A 20,548-nucleotide genomic window follows, 5' to 3' on the forward strand; every position below is an offset into this window, starting at 1 on the left:
TTGACGTTACTTTCATGTTTGTAACTCTTGATCCTTACCGGACCATATAGTTCTTGCAGAGCTGTCATAATATATATCTTTACTGAGCCAAATAGGTCTCGCAGAGCTGTCATAATATATATCTATGTGTCGCGCATTTAAATTGATTTCAACGAAAGCTACGCTCAATGACATTAGTAACCGGAAATGATTTTAGATAAGAGGGGAGCAGGGACAAAGGTAGATTAATCCATGAGGAACAAACCTCTTTGGTTTCTAAATCCTGTTAAGAGTGTCTCCATTGCACCCCTCATCACCATGCCTCCTTTCTTCCCTAATCCATTGTCTTGCAGGGATTTAACTGTTTTCAGTTGTACCAACACAGACAGATTAGTAGGAGGATTAGCTCTTAAATCTGCCACAACAGTCTGAGCTCCTCTTTAGCGGGGGTGAAAACTCCAGAAGAGTGGAGAAATTGAAAAGTTTGGGAGAAGGGCAAACTTTTAGAAGAAGGGAGCGTAATGGGATCAGTCATGCCAGGCTCTTGCGTAGCCAGTCCTCTGCACACCTTCTCAGCCAGTTTGTCTCTGCCTGTCGCCTGGCTTAGCACCTAGCATGAATGGTGGTAAAAGCCAGCTTTTGTGCGGCGTGTTCTAATCGACCTCGGGGTGCCTGCCCCCATACTCATTACCATTGTGAGGCAGAAGTGAGAGAAAAGGATTTTAGTCCAACTTGGGATGTAAATATTTTGTTGCTTTTAGAAGGCTGGGATGGATGAGTGACATGGCGAGGAAAAGGATTAATTATGTCACCCACATTTAAGCAAAGGTTCAAATAAGAGGACCTTCGAAATGTGTGATATATTACTTTGGCTTTGTTAGATCGGGGAAATAATGGAAACTATTTCCCCCCAAATGTTATCTCTCTCTCGTCACTTTCATTTCTCCCTCACCAATGCATTTACAACATTCTAATCCAACTCCACTGATTAACTTAGATCAGAATCTCATCAAGTAAGTTCTTGCTGATAGAAATATATAAAAATTCTTGATCAAAATACAGATGTCCGATGACGCAACATCATCTAATCAAAAGAATCAGTTGAGGAATGTACAAGTTATTCCTGAGCTCAAAAGAGTCAAATAATACCGAATAAAAAACCTGCTCTTACTCTGGCAATTGAATTCAATTGAATTCCTTCCTTTTATGTACAAAACCTTCAGATTTGTGTTTTCTCCATTTCCTTTCATTTCTGTCTTTTCATGATCAAGTGGTGCCAGGGGTGGTCCAGATGTGCTTGATGCCTCCCAAAATGCTGTAAACACTTCAAACGCTCTTCAGGAGTGTTGCATGTAAGACATGGCAATACCCTGTCTGTCAGAGTGCCCCTCAAAGTGCCCTCTTGTAATTTCATAGAAGAATTTTGCTCAATTTTTGCTTCACTTGTGAAAGTTAGCACATGGAAGAGCCAATTAATTACCATGGTGGTCCAAAAAGTGGTTGATGCCATTTTACACAAATGTTTCATAGATTGATAATGAAGATACAGTTTTATGAGCATTCTTCATTTCTTCTTGCACTGATACCCATGACGCTCCAAAAGTACTCTTGCTTAAGTCTGAATGTCAAAGGGAATACATACCAGACAACCACTTTCTCTACTTACATATTTGTTTGAAGAGAGATGCATATAGGTATACATGAAATACCTTGCCTGAGGACACAAGCATCAGCAGGGGTTTGAACCCTAATCACTTAAATCAACTTCTTGCTTAAATGGAACTCAAGTGAATTAAACCTCAACATCAGGATGCTACCTTTTACATGACCATCATAATGTATCATGATAATGGCACTAGCAAGGTCTGTGTGCCTTAGGCACCAACCAATATGGTCACATATATATGTTCCCTCTGTGGGTTTACATATATATATGAGTCTTATGTACTCAAAGTGCACCATGTCTAAAATGGGCACCGTTGACCTATTGGATTCAATTTTATTTTGATAAAGGTAGCACAGCAAAATAAAGTGGCATGAAAAGATAAGTATAATGTAAATGCATTATCGTTGGAAATTATAGTTTGATGGCATTGGGATATAGAACCATATTTGTAGGACACGGAAGTAAGAAGTATCTCTACTATGTACCTTGATTAGACTTAATAGTACCAACAAATATACACATTTTTATTCACTGTTGGCAATTTGTTTGCATTCCGGACATGTCTTTTTTCCTTGGACTCCAGGCTCCAGCATATATTATCACAGCCTTAGTATTCATTTTAGCAAAAAGAAACCCTGACAATCTCATTTCATAGCCAGCAAATCTTCTTTGGGCACTAGTTTTGTGCGATCTATTCCACCTGATTTCAAAGCTTCTACCCTTGTGGAAGAAAAGTGCTTTTGAAGCTGAACTCTGAGAAAACGATAAAGACAATTAATGCTGTATAAACGAAAAGAATTATATCTTTACCTTCATGAAGTTTTTGAATTTCAGAAAATTGGAATTTCTCAATTCTGTTCTCCCATTCATTTTGCATCGGTATGTGTATAATAGCAGTTGCCCTTTTCTTCCTGGTACCTCTTTTCTACCCTTCTATTCTATATTCTGTTTTCCATCCCTCCCGTACTGCCCCGTCTCTCTCTCTCTCTCTCCCCGTCTCTCCCTCTGCTTCAAGTCCGCCTCTATTTTCTTCCTTATTTTTGTGTTTTTCATCACTTTCTTTTCCCCTTCACACCATCTATCCTTTCTCTTTGCCTTTCTCTCGTTGTTCCTCGTCTCCGTCACGTCACGGAACGATTAATCTCTAGATGAAGCTTCAGACAGGCAATATCATAAATCTTGTGAGCCTCTATAGTTTGAAATGTATAATTTGCAGTGGTGGAGACTAAGGGTATTAGCTCCACCTAATCCAAATTATTCTGTAATCATCATTAGTGTCTCTACACGACCAGTGAAAAGAAGAAAAATGGGTGTCCATCTCGCATTCAAGTGTGGCTCCTGTGATTATCATTAGGCTTGTTTGTGTAGTGTGTTGGTTTTTGAGGATGTAGAGGTGGAAGAAAGAAAGAGAAAGACGGGAGGAAAAAAATAGGAGATGTCGTGGAAAGCATTTCTCGAGTGTTCGTGTCGTCGATGAAGTCATTATGATCTTAGCAGAAAGAACAGTATTGGGGAATGTGGCCATTAATCTTTGCAATAGTTTTTCGCAGCAGATTAGGTCTTGAATTGTATTTGGTTTGATGGATGGGTGTCGATGAATGGGAAAGGGGCTTGTAAATCGACCGATCATTTATTATCTAAACACGGAGAACGCAAGACAGGTAGCAATGGCTTGGTCCAAGATGGACAACAATACAGAAGGAGCCTTTCACATATGGTTCGTTTAGAAACTGTGATTTTAACCTTTTAAGGACCTTCCAGGATTGAAGCATGATATCCTTCTAGAGACCCCTTTAACCTTCAATCCATTCTTCTTGCAAACCTTCGCAGTAACTCAGTTTTTAGATGTCATTATATAATATTTGATGCACTTCTATCAATAAGATAGCCTTGAAGAACTGTGAAACATGGTTCATGAGCATTATTCGGGGCAAGAATACTTCTACTTCAGTTATTTTTATGGGGTAAATGAAATCTCATTTAAATCTTCTATGATTCTCAATAAAACTTACGTTCATGACATAAACATATGACATGTAGGTATGTGTACATTATAATTACCAGAATATAAGATTTTATGCCAAAAAGCTTGTCTTCAAGACATTTAAGCATAAATCACGAGAAACTGACCGTTGTGAACTTTTCCCCACATGATTATTTGAAGATGACCACTCCAAACTGACCATTAGTGTCCCTGGCCATCATTAGAAAGTTTGTAAATGACCATGGTGCCCCAATGACCATTGAGGAACCTCCTTAAAGTGTCTGCTTAATGGATTCAATCAATGGAGAGAAGGAGGAGGGATACTTAGAGGTGGGAGGGATGGGGAGAAAGGAATCTCTTGTTAATCAGAGAAAAGAGTTTGTGTCTTCTAGCAAAGCTTGTTTACTGGAAACAATTCTTTGAGCTGAAAGGCGTAATGGTATTTGACTCAGATTGTAGGTTGTTAAGAGGCTGTATCCACTAATCACCAATCCCAAAAGCAGTGTGTGGTAATCATTAGTCAAAGGGCTCTCTGTATCCCTGCTTTTCATTCAATATGTGTTTTGACACACAGTGACATGTACTCGGGCATTGAATTCCTCATATACTGTAAAGGCGGAAATATTTGCGGTACATTAATTTTCACGGATTTCGCGCTAAGATCGGCAAGCACAATTTTAGAACTCGTGAAAATATAAGCATGACTTCTTCTTGACTTGTTGACTTCTTTAGAACGGGCTGAATTGCATGCATCACAATTTTAAGAACCTGCGAATATGTTTTGGAGATGCTCAGCGCAAAAATTTAATCACACGAAAATAACAGCGTTTACAGTATATCAAAGTTTTGAGGTAAATAGTTATCATTGTATTAACTAATGTTGGATCAAGATTGTAATCAAAATTTGGGTTATTCCAATAATACCTTAGGTGGTACTCTGCACATTTACCTGAGTATAACTTGTAATAATGAACTTACTTGGCCAAATGATCAATTTTAATGGTAACCAGAAAATTAAGAGTGAATTTCACTGCTAAAATTTTGATCAGATAAGTCCAACAAATTTCCTCTTCGATAGTCCGATGTGGTTCATTTTTATTCAGTGAAATACACATCTACAAAGCATTTGTCAAATGTGATGCATACATTGCTGAAATACTTCACTTCTCAGAAACATTATGATTTCTCTGTAAGTGTAAGATAGATTTGACTCTATTAATAATGGACTTCTTGTTTTTTTGCATTTCTGGCCTTTACTCCGAGGAATTACATCAGGCTGTCTATTTCAAGCAGGTTCTTTACCTTTGTAGAATCGTTCCCATTTTTGATGAGAATAGATTTGGGGGTGTATCGGTCAGCGGGGACCCTAACCCCCACCCAGACCGGTCCAACAATGGCTCTGGTCCTGTTAAAAGCGCCCTACAATGGTCCTTATCTTCCCCCTCGGACAGTGATGAATGGTTTTTATTGAGCCCACACAGTATTCTTACCACGGTGAACATGCTTGAGCTTTTAATCTTATGTGATTACACAGCTTTGGATTCCTATTTTTCTGTCAATTTCTTTAGTTCTTTTATTTCTTTCTTTCTTCTCTTTTCATTCATTCTTTTTCTTTTCCTCTCTGTATCTTGCTATATTTGTCCTTTTACTGGACTCCCTTTTTTGTACCTATGCTCCTTCTCTTTCAACCCTTTGATGGGTTACAGTCTAAGTTGTATGTTTATAATCAAAAGTTATAAATGTATAAAATGATTTTTCTATTCATTTTATGGAGGGTTGGTCAATGACTCTTCATAAATGTATTTCAGTTTAAAAGATGTATAAATCATAACCATGATGGACATAATTTCAATAGTGTCAAGAGGGAGTATGGTTTGGGTATTGATTGAAGAAATCTTAAATTGTTAGTTCAGACTTCAGTCATAAGATAACTTTGCCATCAATGGCAACTACCATGGTAACAGGGCTCAACAGCCAATCAAAATCAAGGTTTCCATGGTAGTTACCATTGATGGCAAAGTTACCATCAATGGTCAGTTTTGTGCAACGGGCCCAGAGTGCATAAGAATTATATTTCTTGTCTTGTTTCATGCTTAATACAGATGTCATTAATTTTGAAAAACAAGGGATCTATTTTGTAATCGTGATCAATAACATGTGGTTATTGCTATAAATATATTTCCTTAAAGTTCTGAAGTAATGTACTTGTATATTGAAGGTTTGTATGATATGAAAAGTATAGAAGCACAGTGACTGGGTGATTTGAAACAAAATAGAAGAACCATTGAAATCCATTGAAATAAGTACATGTCATCTACCATTGAATTGGGATTCAAATCTTACTAATGATGCTATTTCTGATGCTATTTCTACTGTAATTACCCTGTTCAATGAAGCTTCTTAAGCAGGGCATTTAGGAGTTTGAGTCAAAGCAAAGACGCTCGTCAGCATCAAGCTCAGCTTGCTGGGTTTGGAGCAAGTTCACATTGCTAGGTGTATTTTATTCAGGGTCTATTTTCAGAGACGCACAGCCCCTAATACATTACAAAATATATGCAGTTCATGTAATCTTACATAGATCTGAACACATTTGTCACTAGCTCCAAATAGTGTTTTTCCATAGTGGCTGTATCATTAAGAACATAAGTGAGAATTGATTGGTATGGGAGGGGGGGGGGGGATGACACAAGTTCAATTGTTTATTATATTGCCCTGTTTTCAAATGCTTTCATGTTTAGGTATGATTTTTTTTTTTGTTGCTATGAATATATACAGTGCCAACTATTTGATACTAGATCTTTCTTTCTTTGTCTTTTTTAAAACTTCAAATGGAAGTCACTCAAGTCAGAGTGCATGTTGAATTTGCTGCACATATGTTGCTATGCCAGACAGTCATTTTACTTTGATCATGAAAAGCAGTCTTTGTTTTTAAGGAGAGAATTTTGTTTAATTTAGAGAAAGATTCATGGAATGGTCTATTGTCAAACTGTGTCCGGACAGTCTCTTTTGTGGTACAGAAACATTGAAGTTTAATTATTGCAACTATCTGCATATTTTTTTTGGCATGATAATATTTGCATTGTACACATCAGATAAGGATCATATCAACCAACCCCAAACTATTCTATATCTGTGTGAACAGGCAAGAAGTATCCTGGTAGTACATCATAAAAGAGTCATTATTAGTTGAATTTGTGTCTTACATAATGGAGTAGATTGATTGTAAGACAGATTAAGACAAATTTTCAGATTACTCCACTCACCGGCCTAATACTGTGTTCCTCAAGTGCTCTTCGCTATTGTGTCTACTTGGGTCTTATAGAAGAAAAATCCCTGCTGTAGGTCCCGGCGTAATATCAAGTTAAAGTAGCCTTAATGTGGAGCCAGGAAGATCACGGCCTCTTGTTCATTCAAAAGAATCACTTCTTGTTTTGTGCTCGGCTTTTGAGGAGATGACTCCTTCTTTTGTCGAATAGTGCGTGCTTGATTTGAGTCGATGTAAAGAGAATACTTAGAACTTCTGATTTGGAGCCTGTTTAAGAGATTTAGGCTGATTTTCTAGTGTTTTGTTATTATCTTGCTTAGGTGGACTTGGAGTGTAATGATGGCTTTGCAACTGTTTTCCAAATAAAAGTATCAACAGATAGATGATGGAATGAGGAAAGAGTAATAATTCTTCCCATCAATTACCTGTGTTATCACAGTTTGATCATTGATAGTCAGAAAGGCATTAAGGGTGTGTTTATTAGAAGTCAATGAACTATTGCCCCTTTGACTCTTTAAACAAAAAAAAACAGTCAACAGTTGTAACAACAAAAACAGTCACATAAGCATTTTTTCAGCAGTTCCTTTTTTTCATATGTGATATTATGGTATTGATATGATTCTCAAGCTTAAAGTAAAACATATGTTTGTAAGTATTAAATATTATGAATCTAATTATGAAAGTGACTTGAATTAACAGGATTCCTCCATCAGTGATAGTAACGAGGACCTAACCCATGAGGTACACCAGGTAATAAGACTCTAAACTTTTCAAAAACCTTGACACTTTCGCACCAAGCACACGCCTTGCCGACTATTGCACCAAGGAATGATTCACCGAGATTGCATATATATAATAATCAAAGTCAAATTTCACATTTTGAAATAAAGTGTGAGGTTCGTGCAGCCTTATGTATAAATCTTTTTCAGATGGAGGGCACATTAATTTGCAGATTTAATTTGGGTAATTTTTCTTCCCTTGAATATAACGACCAGTGATTAAAATTTATCTTACTGAAATACCAAACATGTATTTAGTACACCTGTAAGCTATTATTTAGTTATAAATGATAATGTCCAAATTCCCAAGGTTTTGTTTATAGACAGTACGGTTGAACAGAAATAGCCATCTTGAGTGTAAGAAAGCTATTTTGAAATTTGTATTAAAGCTGCATTTGGTAGCTTTCATAAATGACTTACAAAAATAGAACTTTGTCAAAGGCAAGTTCCATAGAAAACAAGCTTTTAATGTAATCTTGCATACCGGTACATACTATTTTGAAAAAACTAGTCATGATTTAATTTATTCAAACAAAACGATTTTCCACTTTATAAAGGCATTTGCGGATTTATCTTAATGACAAAGTGCCTTGAGCATTTAATTAAAATGGATAATGGCGCTATATAAATCTCATGTATTATTATTATGTATGAATGATAATTTTTTTAATTTTTATCCCAATTAATGAAGATATTGATTTTCAAATAATGATCGTGCCCCACTTAGAATTTCCTATGAACTACATGTATGGCCCTAGTACTTAAAAAACACAAATAAAACAAATATTGTATATATTATAGCATGATAGAACATTATTGGCACTTCTAATGTTTGCAATAACACAAGGTGGAACTCTGATGTTTACTGATCAAGTAAAACGTTTTCATTTGCATTGATGTAGTGTTTTTCCTGGAACTCACTTTGCTGTGCATGTAGGTTAACAGAAGGACATTACTTGGAACATGGTAACAGGAAGACAAAACTGGAAATATTGGATAAAGGAGTAACACTAATGTTTTTTTGTTTATGTGTGTGTGTGTGTGTCTTTGTGATTTAACTAACCATACTCAATTTATAGATGTAAATGATTTTTTTTGCCCCTTCATTTTATTTATGTTAATTATTTCATGTGAAGTACAGTGAGAGAGAGATAGAGAGAGAGAGAGAGAGAGAGAGAGAGAGGGAAACGGGAGAGAGGGAGGGAAACGGGAGAGATTGAAAGAGGGAGAGAGAGAGGAAAAAAGAAAAGGAGCGAAAGAGAGAGATAGAGGGAGAGAGAGAGAGAGAGAGAGATTGAACAACAAAAAAGAGAGACGAAGAGAGGAAAAAAAGAATGGTAATATAGAAGAAGAAAGAGTTTTCAAGGGTGTTTTTACACCCCCACACCCTGATTCAGAAACACACCTGATTGGATCCGTCACCACTAACATCTTCACCTTTTGTAAACTTATGTAACTTTTACCTAAAGAAATCAATGTGTGTGTGTGTGTGTGTATTGGGTTTTTACAGACGTGTATCAATCAGATATGATTATTTACGTCTGGGACCGACCTTTAAACGTCACCATCCGAAAGACGTGACTCAGTTTCGAACCTGAGTCCTCGGCTGAATCAGTTTGTAACTTCCACTTTTTAGCTGGATTACAGGCGCACGCCACAACGCCTAGTTAAAAATGGTTTGGAGTTAGAAAGTGAACTGAAGGTGGCGCTGTAACATTTAATTTTCCAGGAGAATAAAAAGAAAAAGAGAGGAAGGATCATCTGTTTATTTTCTTCAACATCACTTTACTGCTGTCACATTGTCACTGTCATGGAAGAAAAGGCTTTTTTAATGTTGTTTACTTTACCATGAAGCCAAGGTTATTGTGAAAGATTTCAGTGATGGTTTATAACTTTATATCTTTTCTTTCCTAAAATTTGTGTTTTGTTTTTTCTTCAACCAATAATATCAAATAATGTTTTGTAATTTCAATATAAAAATAAACTTCAGAACGGATCATGACCATAAATTTTGTTTATACTAATTTGTGAAGATCATTACTGATTGTGCATCACATTGCTTTTCCGTCTTATCTTTTTAATGACTCTGGATCTTGTTTACATACCTCAACTGTACAATGCGCAAACCCCAAAAGAGTTTTATTTTTTTAAAGTTATTATTGAGCATGTCTTAAATGTGATTACAGTGTTTATTAGACATACCAAGTAAGTGTATAAAATACTGAACAAATTTCTTAATGAAATGGTTTGTTTCACTTCATTATTCCATGCTTACTCAAAGGATTTAACCGAATCCGTATCATCGGACACGTTACGGTCCATAAAGTCCACTAGTAGTGGAAACTCATATCCAGACACCCCAGCTAAGGTAACAGACAAGTTTGAGAATTCGCTCTCGTTCGTGTTCTGCACTTTAAATTTCCTTTTTTCGCTGCTTCCTCTTCTCATTGCTGCGGTGTTGCTTCATGGTGCTTTGGTGACGGAAGAAATGAGCAGCAAATTTGAAAGCTGGAGTGCCTATTTGTTTTCTTTTCTCGATTTAAAAATTTGACATGCTTTTATTTTCTATTATTTTCTGTTTCTTTTAGTGGTTTTACAGCATTCTTAGCTATAAGTCATATTCACACAAGTATTCAGAAGACAGGCTCCAAAATGGATGCTTTTTAAAAAATATTCTAACTTTAAAATTGTATCAATCACTACATAAAGTGTGGACTTTCAAACATTTAAATGTATGAACCATTAGCTTGATGCCCTTTTTAATATGACAATGGTTGGACAAATTCTGTATGAAACACTTTCCATAAGATGTCACAAAGTTAAATGTAGATAGGTTTTTGGTGGAATTGTTTTCCTAACCAAGGGGAAATAAAGAGGAGGGGGGTGGGGGTGGCAACCAAAGTTTACAGCAACATTTTGATTCCTCTCAAGTTTGGAAATTTAATTCTTTGAATCACCTAATATAGTTGAAAAGCTTGTACATGCTTACAATTTCTGCCCTTATTGTGTGAATATGTCTTCATAAAGGTGTTCTTGTGTCATTTGAATTGTAAAACAACTATTTTAGTGCTGAACTCTTCTTTGTCTTAGTAAAATTCTCTTTATCATTTGTATTTGTGTGAATATTATTCTTTTTTTCTCTCTTTCAATTTTTTCTTTACATTTTTTTTTTTACTATGCTTTAAAACAAAATTACATGTATATATATTTATTTCAAACTTGGGTTTTGATGACTGTACAGTTATGCTAGTTTTCTCTCGTGCAAATTTTAATTTTGCTTTCTTTCTTTCTTTGTTTCTTTCTTTACATTTTGGTGTTTTTACAAGGTTGTTAGTTTTGTGTTTGTTTACCATGGTTATTATTTTGTATCTTTTTGCATCACTCTTTCTTTGTAATGATTTTTCTTTTCTTCTCCATCTTAATGGTAACTATGAAATTCCTAAATGTTTTTGAAATATGAAACATTTATTTTTATGTTATTCTAACTTGTATTTTAGTATTTCATTTTATTTTCCATTTGCACTTCCTCTTTTGATGCATGATAGTTCCTGATAAAAAAGTTTTGTTTATCTTTGAGGGCTGTTTTTTAATAATTGTTACGTGATAAACATCTGTTTTTTTGTATTTCCAGACAAAATCTAGGGATTGTTCTGGGGTGATTGGATGTATTTTGTGATAACCCTTGTATGATTTCTAGGCAGAAGACAGTGCCCATATTCATAAGATCGTCTGTTTAAAGCTGCATGTAGTTGTCAACTGATTTCATAGATTAGTTGACAACTATGCTTAGTAAGTTTTTATTAATATGACCCGAGATTGATCATGGTTTTTATTAACACATTCGTTTTAACCCTTTTGCAAAAAGCAAAAATAACTGTTTTAAATGAGAACAATCATTAGTAGAAAGGCATAGTGTCATTTGTACAAGCTAAACCCATGCTTTGCCCCAAATGCATATGAAAAGGGGGTTTTATTGGTAAAGAGGTGAGCTTGGTAGAGAATCGTGCTAACAAAGCATACATTTTTTCACAGAGCAACATATTTTTTCTATAAAATAAAATGTTCTTAAAAAAATAAACCTGCTATCTAAGGTAGATGGTAAAGTAGTATAACAATACTTCATATCAGACTTCACAGGATAACATGGGTAAACACTGTTGTTTTTACAATCTACTTCCTGCACAAATATGTGTCATTTGCACAAAGAGAGAGAGAGAGAGAGAGCGAGAGAGAGAGAGAGAGAGAGAGAAAGAAAGAGAGAGATGCCCCATTTTGAAGAAAACCAATCTTACATTTGGGTTGTATATGATCATCTTTTTTTTTCTTTCTAAAAAGCACCTTTCTTGCTTTACTTGGCTTTCTCCCTGATGTTCAGGGCCTTGTCTTTTAAAATGTTGCAATGTATTAAAATTGATGACAAGACCTACAGTCATTTGCAAACTTACTTTTATCTCTTATGTACAAAGCAATGGCCAACTCAGACCAATTGCCACTGCACTTAAAAGACATGGCCCTGATTAATGTCTGTCAAATATGCACTGTCATGATTTTAAAAATTCTTGATATGCACATTTAGTAAGAAAATATGTACTTGAGTATATCGGGCAGTTTGAAATTTTCTTCCTTCAATTGTGTAAAAAAATATAAATGCTGCTTTTTTCTTTAAAACGACACTCAAATAAAGTCATTTTTCCTTTTTTCACTTTATATTTTCACAAAGTTAATATCTTACTCACTCTGTTGTGCATATTCTACAGGTAATGTAGTCAATGTATCAGTTTAAATACAATATGTTCTTGTAATTTTCTGAAGAAAGTTATGTGTGATCTCTTTTAGATACTTCTTTCAATCACTTATTGCCCTATTGCCCTATTGCCCCATTGCCCTTGTTGATATGTATCACTTTAGCACCAGCATACACTCTTGCAAACTGCACTTTCACCAAACTTAATGCATGCTTTAATTCTCATCAAGGTTTTCCCCTCATTGAAAATAAAATGTGACTATTTTCGATTAGCTTAGATTGTTCATTATATTTGTACTTAAATTGTTTATTTATGCTTGACTTTGAAAGCTCTACTTCTGTCAATTATGAATTGTGTTTCATGTTCTGTTTACCAGTTTCTTCAGTTTATTTATTATTTATGTTAGATATATTGTTCTTAGCTATGTTTATTATGGGCATATCTTGACACTGCTGAATTGTTTGAATTATTTCAGGACCTGGTGGTAAGTAGCAAGAAAGTCATCAGCAGTGCCAAACAAGTTTAGTAGTAAATATTTAAATAAAATGTACAATGAATTAACAGATAAGAAGAAAACAGTCTGAACTAACTCCTACTCACATTTCAGAAAATAGATATCTTCATGTTCTTCAGTCTAGTACATAAATGCATTTGCAAGGAATTTATTCATTTTGAAAGAAGTGAATATTTTCACCAACAACTGCAAAAGGATTTTTTTTTTTAGATATCTCCTGATCATGAGATCATATACATATAATGACAGGGTCTAAATATATCTTGTTTATAGTTAATAGTGTTCTAATATATTTCTAGCAATGTTATATATGGAAATGTTGAAGAAGTTTTAACTCAAGGTAGGACTATCTCATTCCAAAAAAATTATACAGTGGAAACCTTGTTATAACAAACGCTCATAATATATATTCTGCATGGGTGTAATTTATATTCTATTGTTTTTGGGGGTCTGATCTAATAGATTTCAACTGACCAGGTAATTTTCTTTATCCCAGTGAGTTGTTATAACAAGTTTCCACCGTAGTTTGATGTCACCTGGAGAGTTACTCATTCCAGCCAGTTTCTTTCTTCCTTCCCTCCATCTTTCAGCTTGAACCCCTAGAAAGGCAATGGATGCTGGAGTCTGCCAAAGGCAACGTTCCGGTTCTCATCGGGCTACTGGATCAAGAGCCTGGGCTAGCAACGAAAAAGGTAGGTGCCCTTCCTCAAGAAAAAAAACATAGAACGTCTCCTATGTTTCTTGTCATTTTTTGTGATTTAGTGAACGCATCTTATATTTATAGAGAGACATGAGCATTGACCAATGTATGTCAAAGTTGTGTGAATGCCTGTTGGAAGAGGTAAAAGTACATGAGGTGTGTGAGTGATTGTGTTTTTAGAAGTTGATGTACATAAAATTATGTATGTTATAGACTGGATCCCAATAACATTTTGTAAAAATTTGGCCTTGAAACAGGTTAAGTAGCAAAACTAATCTAGTTCTAGGGATTTAGAATAGTTGGACTTTGTAGGATGGTAACAGCTCCTCGGTGACGGCCACTATCCATCTATATCTTTGCAATGAATAACTACAACAACAATATGAAATTTTTCGAGAAGTAAAGGACATTCATTCTGTTCTTTTTACAATATGGGCTGATTGTTTATTGGGACAGCTGTACAACTACAACATATAATGCTCTTTCACAATCTAATTTGTAGCATCAAACAATTTTGATCAGCATTAAGCAAGTCTTTACTCTGACTTTCACTAATTACTTGTAAGGTGATCAAGGTTTATTCTTCTTTTGCTCTCTGAATCGTACTCAACAATATTGACAGCAAGGTGCCTGTGGATTAGTTATCCCCTCCCCCTGAGTAATCTCCTTTATGTGATGTGGATTAACTATCAAACACCTAGACCCAATGTCAAGTGGATATGATGTAGCTGTCTCTGTGTCCCTTTGTCCCTTTGGGTCGTTGTCTCATGGTATTTTTGTTTTAATCCTAGATGTCTATCTTAGCACTGTTGATGTGTGATTTGAGGTTGCCTACCAACAAAAGGACAGTCTGCACTGTACATATACAGTGTTAGTATTTAAACAAGAAAAAAGCTATTAATTGTCTTTGTGTCATCTCTACATTTTTATTCTTGTCCCTGTCTCTTTTCCATCTCATTTGATTGTCTATATCACTTGCCTTACCTCTGTGTCTTTCTATTTCCGTTCTCCATTCTCACTTTCAGACCCACCCTCCATCCTTCTCTCCCCTTCTCTCCCCTTTCTAAAATTCTCTGTGCCTCCTCATTTATCCTCATTTATCCCCTCTCTCCCATTCTCTCCCTCTCTCTCTCTCCACCTCTCTCCCCTCTCCTCCATTCTCTCCCCCTCTCTCCCCTTCTCTCCCCTTCTCTCCCCTCTCTTCCCCCCTCTCCCCCCTCTCCCTATCTCTCCCACTTTCTCCCCTTCTTCCTCCACACATCTATCTTCCATCTACATGTCCCCTTTCTTTTAAGCAATCAATCAATCTTCTTTCTGTAAGTTTCAGATACTAGTAGAGGTCCCTTGATGTCTCCAAAAATATCTTCACACAAGGGTCTTAATTTCAAGTCTCAGTACCATCTTATGTCCACATTGTTCTGGGTGTTCTTATGACTTTGTCTAGCCTTGGCTGTCTAATATCACCCACTTCGTTGCTTGGGTGCGTTGGTGCCAGATTGAATGCGTTGGTGCCAGATTGGATGTTCCTTTTTTTTAGATACCATTATCATTTATTCTTGATGAGAGAATATCTCTTCTTTACTCATAGAAAGTCAACCCTTTTATCTTTAGCTGTGGTGGCAGAGACCTTGTCTTGAAAGGCATTGTTGCGTAGTGTTTGTAAACATTGATTAACTTGGGCCTGGGCCAAGTACAGTGATGAGGTTTAATCCATACATTCAGAAGAATAGAGGGTCATCATTAGCGTCTTTACAATAACTGGACACTTTGACGTGTAATGACATTGGAGGAAGAATCTTCAAATGCAGCTGCGCTTAGGTGGCCAGTTAACAGCCATGCATCAAGCTCCAAGCGGTGCCAGATTTGCTCTTGGCATTGTTGATGGACTCTAGTCTCATTAGATATTGTGTAATCTCTTTGTTAATAATCCTATTTCCCTTTATAACACTGAGAAAAGAACTGTCAGACCATTAGATTAAGGCATTGTAGGAAAAAAAAACCTAGTTTGGATAATTTTTTTCTGTTTTCTATACTTTGTTTGTAAACACCAAATGAGATGACACCATAGTGACAGAGTTTACAGTTAGCCATTTGTTGTCATCAGCCAGATGTAGGGGGGGAAAAGATGATAAAAAAATCTGAACTCAAGCAATGTTTCCTATCATAAATATTATCATTTTTTGTGTCAACAGTGAGGAGAGAGTTGTAGTTATAATTCCACTCATAATATGCATATTTTAGTGTCCTTAATTTTTTTTTGAATCACTTAAAGTTCACAAACAGTACCTTTAAACATCTAAAATTCCAAGCATGATAAGCTAATGAAAGAAAAACACATTTATTAATGATGAAGAGCATGTATTAAATGAGTACTTTCAGGCTTGATGCATATGTAATGACTTCATCTGTGAAACAAAATGAATGTTAAGTGCTTCCTTTAATAATAGATGCTGTAGCAACCACTTTTTATTGGAACTAGTGTTTGGTGGTGAACCTTAGGCAGTGACAGGAGCGACCAAAACCTTGGGACCTCATCCGTTGTAGATTTTAAGGACATCATGCAAAGGAATAATGCCCATTGTCTCGAGTGAGAACTTGTGTGAGTCACCGTGGTAATAGTGATTTCCTACAAATCGATGTTCGATTCATTGCTCAGTGATAGAAAGAGCTTTGAGAAGTCGATAAGACCTTTTGATCTCGTTAATTATTCATCTTTCATTGTGAGAAAATTGACCATATCATGTCAATTATTCATCCTGCTAATGCGCCGAGTTTCCTGCCCGCCACGATGTTACATCTTTCCATCAATTATCTACCATTCATCACTCAAGAGTGTCCCCAAAACGGGGCAATGTGCTACCAGTCCTGTACTGCCTGAATTATTAATTAAGAGATCAAAAATCAATTCGGGGCTGCTCCATTGTTTCGGAAGTGGCCCCTCTCGTCAGTCACGGTTGGGGAGAGTTTTTTTGGTGGTGGTGGTAGGGGCTCTACAGACCGATACACATGCTGAGGTTGATTTGGATTGATGTAAGGGGGTATTGTGCGATTGTTCACCTGTCTGGAGATCAAATTTGGATCAATACAGGAACAATGGATACCCCTTGGATTAGGATTAATCCACCAATGAAGTGACCAGACCCCTTTGATATCAGTTCATTTAAAGAAACTGGATGTGCATTGAAGCTGGACAAAAGGTTTGGAATGTCTTTCAGTTAGGAAAGATACATGGATGAGGCCATTCATATTTTATGTGCCATTCTACTTTTTATTAGTGGTGAATTTTGTAGTTACATAAAATATATTCAAATTGACTCAAATTTGAAATTGATGATATCACTTCTCATGACATATATTTCAACTCTTCACATTGGCTTGCGTTGTAATATTATAATTTATATTAAAGTCTGTACCTAGCCTTGGGCCTAATTTCATCTTTTGATAGTCATAAGGTCTTAAGTCTGATGTTAAATGATATGAATTGACGCCCTTCTGGCTCTGAACAAACAATTTATTAAAGATCATTTGACTTAAATATGCATGTAATTCCAGCAAATTTAAATTAGAATGTTTTAGAGATCATGCAGTATCTGATTGGTCAACCCTTGATCAGCTTCTGAACCCCATCTTGTAATAGGACAGGGGGTGTTTCACAAAGATCCCAAGTCGAACTTAACTCTAAGTTGGACTTAAACATTATTTAGAGACATTTGCAGCCTTAAAATAAATAAATTCAAAAGCAAAAATTCAAGTATTTTAGACTTTTAATAAATTCCACATCAAGAACAGGAAATCTCCTTGATAATCAAAAATATGAATGATTTGAATGAACATTATATGCCTTTTAAAATAACTTTTACAAAATATTTTCAAAGAATGAACATTTTATGCCTATTAAAATAACTTTTACAATATAATTTCAAAGATGCTAACAGCTTTATATAATTGTTAAGTCCAACTAAGAGTTAATTTTGACTTACGATCTTTGTGAAACACCCCCTTATCTATCAGGTGTGATTGGGGTATGTGGGAGACAGGCAGATGCTCTTTATTCTGAGGTCTTGTAAAACAGTATAGCCTCCAAACAGGTGACAAGACCTCATCAATACCCGAATGACTGACTGGCATAGCGTTGGCATTGAGGGGGTAGTAACCGCACAAGACCGCACTTTGTCTTACCAGATTACAGTTTGGTCGGTCTCCATGGGGGTTGTCCAAACCCAGCGGGAAATCTTGGCACCCGTCCCTAAATTGGTCTACCATCCACCCCCTCCCTTTGCTGATGTGACCTTCTAGGGCAATGCATGAGCGGTTACAAGCTCGACTCTAAAAATGGACCTGTCCTAAGAAGGTTAAACGCATCAAGCTATTGTCTTAAGTCTTTTGTCTCGGATCTTAAGCGTGGTGGTTTCTCTCTATTTAAGGTTATGCGGACAACTGGTGTGACATTTATTTAGCTCCGTCTAGTTATTCATTGTGAATGGTGGCAATGAATTGAAAGAGATTTGTCGTGATGATGATGTTTGAAGGCATCAAAGTATGTAACCGTGCTGTATATCACAAACTTTCAGAAGCGCCTGTAGATCTGGCATATGAGACCACATATGAGCAAAAATAGTGAACCACACCCCTCATCTAGAATAACCATTTTGTAGATAAAATGAATATATGAAAGCTCTTTTTAATTTTTTTTTTGTTTTGTTACAGTTCTTCTATCATTTTCTTTTATTTGGTATTGAATATATAAAAGTTAAATACTATACAAATTATACTTTTCCAGTATCTGAAACATGGGTTTGGAAATGGACCCCATATTATCCAATCTTTACATAAGAATTAACTAGTGTAATTCCTTTTATTTAGAAAGGGGGAAAGGTTCATGCAGACTTTAGTGTGACATGAGTCTCTACGTTGTCACAAAAAAGTAAATTGTTAAGGATTATTATAAATAGTTATGATAATGGAAAACTGCAGTAGCGACAAAAATAATGATAATGCCTACATGTATGTAAATTCACTCGTGTAAAAAGCTTGAGTCTCTGTACAATTTTTATTGAGACCTTGTTCAGCAACTGCATGAACGATTTTGAAGCGTTACTCTAGAACCAGACCAGTCTTCAGAAGGTTACACACCAAGCTATTGTCTTACATCTATTGTCTTGGATCTTGAGCATCTCGATTCTTCATTGTAGCATCAATGAAGAGAGGGTTAGAGGGAGAGACATACATACAGACAGACAGAGATACAGAGAGAGAGAGAGAGAGAGAGAGAGAGAGAGAGAGAGACAGAGATACAGAGAGAGAGAGAGAGAGAGAGACAGACAGACAGAGAGAGAGAGAGAGAGAGAGAGAGAGAGAATGAAGAGAATATTGAATAGGGGTAGCACATGATCGTTTGTAGAGTCTAGAGTGACCCCCTATTTCCAGACTTTCAACAACAAAACATTGTATTGTTCAGCCCTTTTTGCCTCAAAATAGGTACAAAATGTGCTCCAAAGATGTCCCTATTTTGGCTTTTCAAATATACATTCACAAAAAGTACCTAATTTTCGCGACATTTGCCTGATATGAAACCATGCGCAGGTTCCTCTTTGAATTATATTATTCTTTTTGGTGAAACTGCTTGCCTTAATATATAAAACATAAAATACCCTTTTTTCACATCTGCGAACATTGAAATGTTTGTGAATGTCCCCTTCTATTAAAAAACAAGAATTTATAAAATGTTCTTGCAGAATGTTTTTGTTGTTGTCGCTGTTATGAAGTATGTGAAATAATCTTGTGTTGAATGTAGAATAGACGACGCATGCAAACTGGTTAAATATGTACTATTAGATGCATACAATGTGTATGAGGAATGAATATGGCGACAGACTTCTGAATACTCAAAAGTTACGCACGAAAGAGGGGTTTGTAATCCATACTCATATCAAATCCCCAACCAACATAGTTTCTCCAAGTTAATAGATCTAATAAATCAACTCCTAATAATGAAATGATACGTCATGGAGTTAAGAGTAATCCCAGTGATCAAAATGCAAAAATCCTGGAATACTAATAAAAAGAGATATTCACGCGCAGCCTCAATCAGTATTCGGGTGTTTATCCGCGATGTCAGTCATGATGTATTAGGTCTGTAGATCTATAACACCAAGCATGAAATTAATCTACATGTGAATCCCTATGCATGTTTTTTGTGCATTCTGCTTCTGTTTTTACCCGTGACCGGGGATGCCGGGTAAGAAAATTCTATCCGGTTATAAATCACGGGAGGCGAACGATACCCCATGAATTACACACATCACCAGGGCCCGAAATCGTGGGAAGAATCTAGAAGAGATCCCCAGATTTGTTTGTGGAATAATGCAAGAGATCTTGAAAAAATATAGAAATTGAAGTTCAAGAAATGTTAGCTGTATGTTGGGTTTCAACTTCTCTATTAGATTAGATAGTGGTGGTGGTTATTTTACCTGACAGCTAAGAAAGCAATAGATGCTTGTTAGTAAGCAACCAGAAGACGGACGGCTTTAGGTCCTCACTGAGGGACCTGGTAATGAGGATTAATGCCTTACCAAAGGGTACTAGTGCATCGACTTGGTTTAGAACCCGGGTCACCGGATTACGAGACCACTGCTCTACTGACTGAGCGATCACGCCCTTTTGTAAACTAAGCATTTTGGAACTGTGACCTAAATTTGTCTTTGTACCCTTCTCTGCCAAGCAGGCAGGCACATAGTGATTTCATGATCTAAAGTGATAAAGACATGGCCATGGTATTCAGAGCATAGCTCCTCTACCAGCTATGACCTGTCATTATCAATCACCAGTGGCATATCATGGGTCAAGTCATCTATAAGGGGAGGGGGAGTATCGGAGAGGGATGGGGGCACCATTCTAATAGAGTACCGAAGCCGTG

The 20,548-nt window shown here is 36.2% G+C and overlaps 1 protein-coding gene across 1 annotated transcript in view; it reads left to right on the top strand.

Moving 5' to 3' along the window:
• Window positions 1-18,735, top strand: part of LOC575096 (ankyrin repeat domain-containing protein SOWAHA) — a 58,316-nt gene extending 39,581 nt beyond the window's left edge. The window contains exons 8-11 of the mRNA XM_030975583.1: window positions 7,594-7,644; window positions 9,955-10,041; window positions 13,523-13,659; window positions 18,702-18,735. Of these exons, the coding sequence (XP_030831443.1) occupies window positions 7,594-7,644; window positions 9,955-10,041; window positions 13,523-13,659; window positions 18,702-18,735 (309 nt within the window). The remainder of the gene's footprint in view (window positions 1-7,593; window positions 7,645-9,954; window positions 10,042-13,522; window positions 13,660-18,701) is intronic.
• Window positions 18,736-20,548: the final 1,813 nt, after the last annotated feature.

This window comes from Strongylocentrotus purpuratus, unplaced genomic scaffold (genome assembly GCF_000002235.5).
Source record: "Strongylocentrotus purpuratus isolate Spur 01 unplaced genomic scaffold, Spur_5.0 spur5_scaffold_8, whole genome shotgun sequence".
Classification (NCBI taxonomy): Eukaryota; Metazoa; Echinodermata; class Echinoidea; order Camarodonta; family Strongylocentrotidae; genus Strongylocentrotus; species Strongylocentrotus purpuratus.